This window comes from Aristolochia californica, unplaced genomic scaffold (assembly GCF_029961685.1).
Source record: "Aristolochia californica isolate CCGP_79_NKW_82.1479 unplaced genomic scaffold, dmAriCali1.0.hap1 SCAF_7, whole genome shotgun sequence".
Lineage (NCBI taxonomy): Eukaryota > Viridiplantae > Streptophyta > Magnoliopsida > Piperales > Aristolochiaceae > Aristolochia > Aristolochia californica.
Window position 1 is genome coordinate 40,151,037 of NW_027182268.1, and position 11,237 is coordinate 40,162,273.

The 11,237-nt window shown below is 38.6% G+C and overlaps 2 protein-coding genes across 2 annotated transcripts; one reads left to right on the plus strand and one right to left on the minus strand.

Moving 5' to 3' along the window:
• The first annotated feature begins 149 nt into the window (after nt 1-149).
• On the plus strand, nt 150-9,155 carry LOC137936341 (protein farnesyltransferase subunit beta). The gene is made up of 14 exons (XM_068780933.1): nt 150-381; nt 503-589; nt 809-914; nt 1,098-1,133; nt 2,008-2,090; nt 2,187-2,240; nt 2,939-2,990; nt 5,528-5,592; nt 6,730-6,786; nt 6,925-6,997; nt 7,072-7,158; nt 7,238-7,424; nt 8,470-8,561; nt 8,659-9,155. The coding sequence occupies exons 1-14, from the start codon at nt 260-262 to the stop codon at nt 8,896-8,898; spliced, it is 1,341 nt and encodes a 446-aa protein (XP_068637034.1). The 5' UTR covers nt 150-259; the 3' UTR covers nt 8,899-9,155.
• Nucleotides 9,156-9,651: 496 nt separating this feature from the next.
• Nucleotides 9,652-11,218, minus strand: LOC137936340 (UDP-glycosyltransferase 73C6-like). The gene has a single exon (XM_068780932.1). It carries the CDS (start codon nt 11,168-11,170, stop codon nt 9,692-9,694), a length of 1,479 nt encoding a protein of 492 aa, XP_068637033.1. The 5' UTR covers nt 11,171-11,218; the 3' UTR covers nt 9,652-9,691.
• Nucleotides 11,219-11,237: the final 19 nt, after the last annotated feature.

The following is an 11,237-nucleotide window of genomic DNA, read 5'->3' on the forward strand; positions in this document are numbered from 1 at the left end:
ATGATTAAAAATTATTTGTAAGGCGGGGAACGAAAAATGGACAACTGGCAAGTGGCTTTGGGCCGTGAAGACCGCGGTTTGGCACCAAAGGCGTGAAGGAGAATAAAGGCCGGACTCATTTGGAATTGATCGTGCGCCAGCTGCTGTTGGACCGTGTTCGGTCAGTGAGTAGTGCCTCGGCCATTCGTTGAATCGTGTTTTCATTCATCCCGCTGATTTGCTCCCTACGATCTGCTGGAGTCACAGATTGAAGGAAATCATGGAATCATCTGGTCCTCCACGGCTGACTGTAACCCAGCAAGAGCAGTTGCGGGTGGAGCAGAGGGTGTTTGATACCTATAGAGTTCTCAGCGACGTCTCTCCTCATGCGCAGTCTTTGATGTAGGGGACCCTTTTTTGTTCGCTTTCCTCATCACAGCTTGGTGCACTTACAACATTTTATTTCATGGTATTTTATGCAGCTTTAAACATTTATATGTTTAGTTTTTCTGGTTGTTCCCAGGCTGGAGCTGTGGCGTGATAAGCATATTGAGTTTTTAATGAAAGGGCTCGGGCTACTTGGCTCCAGCTATTACGTATTGGATGCTAAGTATGTGATTCTTGGTTTTGTGCATTTGAACTTTTCAGCCTTTTTTTTTTTGTGTGTGTATTTATCATGGAATATAACGTTAAAGTGTCACTGACTTAGATTAGGAGTATCAAAGTGTTGCTGACTTGTTCGGTCTGCCTAAAATTTTATTATCAGCACAAGTTGGGTCGAATTATGACAAAATTTTTAATATACTCATTTTGGTTTTTATGTTTTTAGTCGCCCCTGGATTTGTTACTGGATCCTTAACTCAATTGCGTTGTTGGGAGAGACAATTGATTCGCCACTTGAGAATGATATAGTGGACTTCCTCAGTCGTTGTCAGGTTTGAAGGTTTTTTCGTTCCTTCATCAAAGACCAGTACGAGGTTGCTTCAAAATTTCCAGAATTGCCAACTACTTTGTGGTTGTTTATCTAAGCCTAAAGAGAATAAATCAGTTGCTTCAGGGTCCTGGTGATATCCTTCATGTCGATGTACAGCCTTCTCATAAGTGGTTGTCTTTGGCAGGACAGCGATGGTGGATATGGAGGTGGACCTGGGCAGGCAAGTTGCGATAGGCAGTCTTTCCCCAATAAAGCTTCAATTGAAGCACAGAAAAACTTCTCACTATAGTGCACAACTATCTGAGTTCCATGTTCAGCAAAATTTGAACTCTTTTTTTCTTGTTTGTGTCACGGTTGCTCTTTATGAAACACTTTCCATTTAGCTTCTTGCTCTTGAGTTCCATGTATTACACTGATCTAGTTTTGGATTGAATGATTTATTATTAAGTGATGAAAACTGCAGCTAGGAAAGGAATCTCAAGATGGACAGTTTGATTAAGTTTTTCTCTTGAACCCTCACTGCGATATAATTTGACCAAGTGCAAAAGTGCATTTTATTTGTTCAGTAAATACAACTGAAACCATCGGACCGTTTATCTAACGTGGATTCCATTGGAAGAATCAAGAGGAACTAATGTCATTTAGCTGTCACGAGGCATTGATGTCTTACTTATATTTTGGTTCAGTTAGATTGGCAAGTTAGATGGGTCTTTTTTCTTTAGACTTAATATTAAAAACTTTGATTTGTATGATTCATGACTTGAGATACTGGATAACAACATGGCCTATCTGATGTTCACACGATATGTTCATGGTCTCTGGAGTCTATGCTTCCGTATGAGAGGTTGTCTCTTTTACAATGACATAATATTTTGTGAAACATCTTGATTTTATCATGACTTGTCATAGCATGCCATCTTGTTTTCTCTCTCTCACTCTCTTTTACTGGAAATGTTATAGTACAATTTACTATGTTCTGTATCATTATGATTGTCATTATCATGATAATACCATTTGTAGTATTATTTAATTACTATTATCCTATCTTCATCTCACTAACTCTTGAGAATTGCATGATATGCATCTCTTTGCAGATGGCTCATCTGGCAACAACTTATGCTGCTGTAAATTCACTTATAACATTGGGTGGACCTAAAGCTCTGTCTTCAATAAATAGGTAGTCAGTTTGTACAATTTCTGTAATTTACATCTTGCTCACAGATGTATCTTTATTCAAGAGAGTTTGGGTTTGACATGCTTTTTAATCTTTCAGAGAAAAAATGCATGCTTTCTTGCTGCGGATGAAACAACCCTCAGGGGCCTTCAGGTACATTGTTCTTCTTGTTGTAACCTGGCATAAGTCTGCCCCGGCTGTTAAAAAGTCAGTTAATCATTTGGAGCACATCTAGAACTTTTGGAATACTAGCCTAAGAAATGTCTGGATAAATGCATGTTGAATAGTTAGAAAGGTCCAAAGTTGGTTCTATAATTTATCACCGCACAAATATTCAAAATGTGCCTTTTGAAGTTTGATGCACTTACCATCGTGTGAATCATTAAAGAACTCTGGTAATAACAGTAATGATAAGAATCATGATTGTGATAGTAGTACTGAAATTCTGGAATGTTATTGAATGAACTCGGAATCGAAAACTTTACACAATGTAGAGGGTTACTTTTTTTAACAGAGGACTCCTCTTGTGTAACTTAGTTGTTTCTGTATCACTCAGGTAGTTGTTTCAGTATCACTCAGGCACTGGCCTTTTTTTGTCTCGCCCAGAAATTTTTTCTCATTGATTTTCTGTTTACTTTCCGATTTCAATTTTTTATTTTGCTTGTCAATTGACTTCTTTTTCTTTTTTTTGGAGAGTGTCTTTAGTATGCTCTGGATGTGTATTTTTGTGGTGGTAGCCTACTCTAATAATAATTAACAATCATTAACTTCTTTTGGAAGAAAACTATATACTGTCCTAATTTATGGAGCTCTCTTTTCATGTTCTGAAATAGTTTGTTCTATACTTTTAGGATGCATGATGCAGGTGAAATGGATGTTCGTGCTTGCTATACTGCAATTTCTGTAAGTTTGTTTTTATGTCCTTTTTCTTCTCTCTCTCTCTCTCTTTTCTCTCTCTGTGCTTGCTATCGCAGTCCTTACTTCATTTTTCATGTTTATTGTAGTTTTAAGTAATTCAGCTCCTCTTCACCTCGGCTATTGGTTCATATTTTTATCTCTTGCATATTACTCTTTGTTGATTTTGCTTGCAATATCTATTTGAACCATATGTTAAATACAATTAAATGATAACCTTTCTCAATTTGCTATTGAATTTTTAGAAAAGAGAAAAATTTCACTGACTTGTTGTAATTTGAGTATATGAGCCGCTATTTATAATAGAGGAAACAAGTAAAATCCAATTACAATTAAACTATCCTTATCCCAGTTACACCCAAAGTTAAACAGTAAAATAATAGTCCTAAAATAATTGAACAACTGAACATAAATAGAAGACTAACATAACTAAAACACCTTTAACTGAGACTTTTCTGTGAGACTTCCTCCTATGAGACTCTTGTGAGACTCCACCATATTAATTCTGGCTTTATGAGACTATTTACTGTGAGAGTCATGTAAGGCTCTTCCATTTATGTTCTTCAACACTCCCTTCCAAGTTGGAGTTTATAACTTCAGCATGCAATGAAATGGATTATTGGTTTTCAATCTTGGTCTTCAATTTTCATTGCCTAAAATTTTTTCATAGATGTTAAATCTTCAACATTTGTTCTCCCCTTTTCTTGAATATTTTGGTCACATAAAAATTACCACAACATGTGGAACTAAATACCTTTTTCTTGTATTTCTTTTTCTACTCCTCCTCCTCAAGCTGGGGATAAAAAGGACATAGAAACCCAATTTAGAAAAAACACAATGTGGGAGAAAAAAATCACTCCTAGCTGTACGTCAAGGCTCTGTACATTAGTCAAAACGGTCATAATCTGAAACACACTCCGCTCAATTTTAAAGGCGGAAAAATGGCCCAACTTTGGAGCTTAACAAAGAGACTACTCATTTTTTAAGGGTAGCTCAAACATAAATCATCTTTTGGGTGAAGAATAAAAGACTTGACATATAGATGAGAGATTTTCAGCATAACTAACCTTCAGTACTTCTATATCAATATCTCTTACAATATAGATCAAAATCATAAACCCGTTTATTTCTTAAGAAATTAGACTCAAAGCAATTTGATACCTAATTTGACATAAAAAAAATTATTCTTGAATTTGTTATTACCCTTTTATTTTATTTATTCTATAGTTTGACGGTTGTCGACTCCAATGCGAATATCTCCTTACTTATAGATTAAATTGACATGAAGTTTTCTTCTTCTGAAACTAGGCTTCGATACTTTTTATTCAAGTATAATATTTCTTAATAAAATATACTTTTTTTTAGAGAAAGAATCTGATAGATTTCGGACTCTATAATCTTACCAAACTGAGTGCCCTTTCTTCTTTGGCCAATATGACCATTGACTCTTCCGATATTGATATCTCCCTCTAAAAAACTCAAATTGAGAATTGATTTAATAGATAAGAAAATAGACTTACAAATATTTCTTTTGACATATATTTCTTTATATAAAGTCTCATTCTTGATGGCATAAAGCGTTTTGAAAGTTGAAACTTTTTGCTGTTGCTACTCAACCTCTCTTACAGTCTGACCCGTGCTGCTTTAAATATCAATTTCTCTTTGTAGAATACTCCAATTCAAAATTCTTTTTGCGTTGGAAAGTAGACCCAAAGATCTTTCTGTCAATATATATTTTGCAATATGAAAAGCTCAGTATGGTGGTGCAAACACCAAGGAAACAATGGGTATTGGGACATGAAAGAAAAAAAAAGGATAGAATACGAACCTAAACTACTAGATATGATTGATTAGAAAAGGATCACATTATCTCTGTGAATTGACCGAGTCAACTCACTGAACCCACTTTAATACCATGTTGAATTTCTTGAGAAGAGAAAAACTTCATTGATTTATTGTAATTTGAGTATATGAGTCTCTATTTATCATAGAAGAAACAAGTAAAATCCAATTAAAATTAAACTACCCTTATCCCAATTACACCCAAAGTTAAACAATAAAAGATAAGTCCTAAAACATTCGAACAGCTGAACATAAATAGAAGACTAACTTAACTAAAATACCTTTAACTAAGATTCTTCTATGAGACTTCCTCTTGTGAGACTCTTGTAAGACTCCACCATATTAATTTTGGCTATGTTAGAGTCACATAAGACTCTTCCATATCTGATCTTCAACACACATGCTAACGCTAAAACTTTTTTTGAAGAAAGACTTCTCTCTGTCTCTCTCGTATGTTTCACGACACCAACAGTGTGACCTCTTGTTTTGCATCAGTATTCATGTAGCAAAACCATTGAAAATCTTGTCTTTGCCAAGTTATCATATTTCTATGAAAGCTATACTGGTTATGTCTTGTATGCTAGTATATTTACATGTATCATTCTATTGGATCAATTGGTTGTGGAATTTCTTTCCTTTGCTTTTTATATCTTAAGAATTAAAAACACATGCTTTTTCAACAGGTTGCCAGCATGTTAAACATTTTGGATGCTGAACTGATTCAAAATGTTGGAGATTACATTTTAAGGTCAGTAACTAATTCCAAAAATAATAGTATTTTTTAACACTGACACAATTGAGAAAAGGCTTTGATGTCTATGATGATGATTTATATTATTTTTTAGTATTGATTTTCTTCATTGTTGGTCTTTTTGTTAAAGATAGGGAGAAAGGCAAAAAGTGAGTGATTTATCCCCTCCCTGCCCTACCCTGCTAAATGCGGGGATGGGATCATATATTTTCTTTGCAGGGCTGGGTTGGGGTGAACCCCAAAGGCCCGGACAGGATTGGTTTTTCTGTCCCGGCATACATATTTTTTAATCAATATACTATATTATGTATCTTTTTTTAATCAATTTACTTTTTAAGCTTTTTTAATACTCAAAATGGTAATGAGTTAAAGAATTAGATAATTTTAATATATTAGACACTTTTTTAAAAAATATGTCTTTTTTAATGCACAAAGGAGCCGTAGAGATGGGGTTGAAAAATCAATCATATTGCAGGGATGTGGTTGGAGGGTAGGGTTGTGATGAGGTGAAAGGGTTGAAGAATCAACTTCGTCACGGATCGGGGTGGGGCAAGGTTAGGGTTGGGGGGCAGGGTTGGGTTTTCTAAAACCTGCCTTGCTGTCATCCCTACTCATACCGACTCTCATGGGGCAAGGCTGATTCACAATCCTATCCAGACTTGAGCGTTTGCTACCCTCTTTGAATGTTACTGGTCAAGTTGGACAAGTTTTTCCTTTTCTGAATTTTTTTTAATACAATATCGAAAGAAGATTGCATTGAGAAAGCTCCCTAAGGAGAAACACTACAAAAGACAATTACAAAGATCACCGAGAATCAAATATACAAAAAGTTCAAACAGGAAGTGAGGAGCTGACAACGAGATGCAGCCATTGTGACTCCTTTCCTAGTTAGAGAACTGGGTAAAATCCATTTTTGGATTTCACTTGCCATTTTAAAAAATATATTTTATTTTCCTCGAATGACATCCAGCTGCCTACCCAAATACAAAGTGACCTGTGAGATTTGAACCTAGATCTTACATTAATTTGCTCTGTGTTGCTGTAAAATTTGTTATTCCATTTAATATGCATATTGTCCTACAAAGCTTTCTATAAGATATCACATATTCATACTTACATTTATTGTCCTTTCAGTTGTCAAACATTTGAAGGTGGTATTGCGGGGGAACCTGATTCTGAAGCTCATGGTGGGTATGTCTTTGTATCAGGCTTCTTAATATTGGTAGTTTTAGTGTTAAGAGTATTTGATTGAAATGGTTGCAACTTGTACTTATCCTCTGTTACCTGTTTCTCATATTATGTAGAAATCTTTTTCTGACTCTTTTGAAGGTATACTTTTTGCGGGTTGGCGACAATGATTTTGATCAACAGTGCTGAGCTCTTGGACTTGCCTTCTCTACTTGTAAGCAACTGTAGTTATTATACTCTTGATGTGCTTTTGTTATTCTGTATAATGATTCATAATTTTTTGCCTAGGATTGGATTGCTTTTCGCCAAGGGGTAGAATGTGGATTCCAGGGCCGAGTCAATAAGCTGGTTGATGGCTGTTATTCTTTTTGGCAGGTAATGTATTTGTCATTCATGGTAGTTTATAGTTTCACTTGATCGTCTTAAGCTGGTAAAAAGTATTTCTTCTTGACAGGGGGGTGCACTTGGATTGCTTCAACGGTTATCATTCTCAGTTGAAGAACAATTAAAATTTTCTTATCTTGGAAAGGAAAAGGATACAGGGTCTGGACATGATTCTGCAATTTCAAACTTGTATGAAGGACAGGGACCTGCAGGGAGCTTGTCGCCAGGCAGCAAGTTGTCTAATGTCAAACTTAAGGGTAAATTCCTGTATTTTATTTTTTCCAATCTTCTCAAAATATGTTTTTATGCACTAAATGGGCATGGAATGGGTAAGGGTATTCTTAAAATCCTTGGCTATTGCTGCTGATGGTAAAGCTGTAAGTGGCCTGACCAGGCCCTGCTGCTTGACTGTTGAAAGAACTGCAGGTGTCATTGATAGTGGACAGATTTGGGTCCTGGTGAAAGGTCTGTTGGGCTCTTCCCTAGATCGTGACCACTTCCACTTTGCAGTAGGTTTGCTAGATGATTCAATTGAGCTGGTTTTGCCTGATGCAGTCAAGTATGTTCAGGTCTGGCTTATGCATGGTTTTGGGCTCTGCTATAAAGGTCATTGGGCTTGGCCTTGCCCATGGCATTGATGAAGACAAGTAGATGATGTACTTTTATCCCGATGACTTCATAAGTGCTGGACTAGGATCTATGTCGTGGGATTTACTCAAGGACTTCTCTTACACCTTCAGATACCTTGTTTGAGCTTTGCAACATGTTGTTCGGATATATCTTTCATTTTCCCTTTCAATCTTACTCTCTTTCTTCACTATTAACTATTTCTTTTCCTAGTGAGCAGTAAGAGTAACAAAATTTGGTAATAAAACTTCTAGCACAAAAGAGGGGTAAATGATACATTCTCAAATCTATGCTTTGGTTAATTTGAAATTATTAGTGTAAACCTGGGTCACCCTGCCAATTAACTGTTTTCATAGAAGAGAAGGTTGCACCAAGACAACTGCTTCAATAGAACGTTTTCCTTAACTCACGGTATGAACCTAAACACAGTGGTATGTCAGGAAGCCAATAATAGAGCAAAATTCCAGAAGACTGTTGCATTGCTGACCTCACATGGTTGGTACAAGGATCTGGCAGTTATGATGATGACCTGTGGAAACCTGGAAGTATCTTGATCTACTTAATTATCTATCTACTTGCTTTTCATTCTTCTTTTGTATCATCCTTTTGTTGGGAAATGTAATTAGAGCTTGTTCAGCAAGTAATTCGGTGCCTGTGGCATGTATGTACTTTCAGACCCTGGGTTTTCCTTCCTTGAGAGAGAAGCTGCATGTGGTCCTCTATTTCACAGCATTGCGTTGCAGCAGTATATCCTCCTTTGTTCTCAGGTGCTTCTCCCCAAGTTCGAAATGTGCTTTCTTGATCAAATATTGCGCTATATTTCTGTACAATGCCCTCTCATAATATTTCGGATGACTCAAACAGGTATTGGAGGGGGGCTTCAAAGACAAGCCTGGCAAGTACAGAGATTTCTATCACACCTGTTATTGTCTTAGTGGTCTCTCAGTGTGTCAGTATTGCTGTTCAGAGGATGTTGGCGAGTCTCCTCCTCCAAGGGGAATTTTGGGACCTTATGATAATCTGCTGAAGCCAATTCACCCACTTTTCAATGTTGTTCTAGATCGATACTATGAGGCACACGACTTCTTCACAGGTTCATCCTGAAATTTTATACTATACATGGTCACTCTTGATTCCACTTCTGGTATTAAATGTATGGAATGGCAGAGGGTGATGTGCTGAAACTGTTTATGAGGGCTTACAGATGGAATGAAGTTATTAATGTTGTGAAATTATTGTTACAGTAGTAGAAAACTTGCTTTATAGCAGGATTTGAAGTTAAAGATCTGTTTTCCTTTACAATTTGATGTTAACTGCTTAGGCTGGAAGCATGCAAAATATTTCTGGTACCCTGGTTCTAATATGAATTGTTTGGTCATCTGAAAAGAATGTGGGAATATTTTTATATATCCGAATGGGACATGCACTGCACTCATGTTTGTAACCCTTGCTCGTGGTCCATAATGTACAGGATGTCTCCTGTGCCTAGAATCAGAAATGACAAAGAAACCACAACATTACGGATTCAGAATGTAGTCAGCAGATCAATCATACATGGTATCTAGTGGAGATATCCAGACTTTGATAAGACAAAAGTGTGGTCTCTGAGCTGGACCACCATCCTTGTCTGAAGTCCAATTATTCGTTTCCCTTCAGCTCAATTGCCATCCCAATCTGTGGTTATTAGCGAAACCGCTAAAATTGCCTCCGGACTAGCTTCATAACTTGGTTCTTATTTGTTAGAATCTAATTGGTCAAGAATCAAAGATTATGACGATTGATATCTGTGTTACGAATCATCAGTTAAAATCATTCAGAAAGAAATTTAACCAGGTCTACATAACCATTTCCGTTTATTTGAACAGAAGAAGCATGGATATCATCCGTCAAATGAATTTCATGGTTCCTCCATAGGATATTGCTTAATGCTCTCCAACAAAAGTGTCATATTCAAGTAAGAAGATCCACCTTCTTCCATGGCCTGTCTGGCCTTGGCCCTCAGTTCCGTGGCTCTTTCTCTTCTCCTTTCTCCCTCTTCTCCATCATCCATCACTTTCTCCACAGCCTGTTTCACCTTTTCTCGCTCCACTAACTTCACTGCCGTCTTCTCCATGCCCCATCTTACTGCTTCCTTAGCCCCCATACTCACGCCCATTTGCAACACATCCACCACCAGCTTCTCGTTAAAAAACTGCTCCGCCCCCAGTGGCCAGCTTATCATCGGCACGCCAGCCGATATTCCTTCCAGGGTCGAGTTCCATCCGCAGTGTGACAAGAAGGCTCCTGTAGCAGGGTGGGCCAGTATCAATACTTGGGGTGCCCAGCCCCTTATCACGAGTCCCCGATCCTTCACTCTGTCCTCAAATCCTTCTTGGGATAGCCATAGATCAATCTCGGAGAAGTCGTTGTTATTTCTGATCACCCAGATGAAGTTGTGGTTTGAAGCTTCCAGACCTAATCCAATCTCTATCAACTGAGACGCTCTGAGTCTGCATAGACTGCCGAAGCAGGCGTAGACGACGGATTTTGGTTTGTTCGAGTCCAGCCACTGGAGACAATTCTTTTCGTCGACGGAGGCCTTGTTGCCTCTCTCAATCTTGTCCCGGACATTTGTGTTGCAGAGAGAAACGGGGCCCAGGGTCCATGCCTTCTTCCCCGTGGCCTCTTGAAGACTAGCTATAAATTCTGGCTCTAGTGCGTCGAAACTGTTCACCACCACCCCATGAACCGTGGATTCGGCTTCTGCCATCTTCTGTCGGATATCGACCAGTTGGGATCTGCCAATAAGCGAGTCTGGCAACTGAGATCTATTAAAGTTGAACTTATCCGGCATTCCCGGAATGACAAAGAGCTCCGAGTCGGAGGCGACGTTTTCATGAGTCTTGTGCAAGCGAAGGCCATGATTGCCGAGCAGATAGAAGCAGTTAGTCCCATGGAAGACGAGCCTCGGAATGTTGAACTTACGCGCCGTCTCGTTCGTCCACGGAAAACCCATGTCGGAAATGATGCAGCTGGGGCGGGGCTGAGCTTCCATGAGAAACTTCTCAACGTGACCCTGTAACATGTTGACGGCGACGAAGAAGTTGGAGACTACATCGAAGGAAGGGAGTGTGTCGATGTTCTCGCAGCCGTCCGGCAGACCCACCTCAGCCGACGGGAACGGAACTTTGATCAGTCCAATAGGTAGGCCTGAGTCGACATCGCGGGAAATGGTGGATTCGAACCGAGCGGCGTTGGCTGGAGTAGTGATGATGGTGACCAGAGGACCTCTCCTTGCGAAGAGCCTGGCCATGTCGATCATTGGAATCATGTGGCCTTGCGTCATGAGAGGTATGAGAATCAGATGGAGGTGGGAGAAGAGGTCTTGGGAGCCCATTGCAGATGCAGCGGAAGCAGAGGTAGAACCAGAGCGGCAGATGGGATCAGTACTTACTGGCGATATA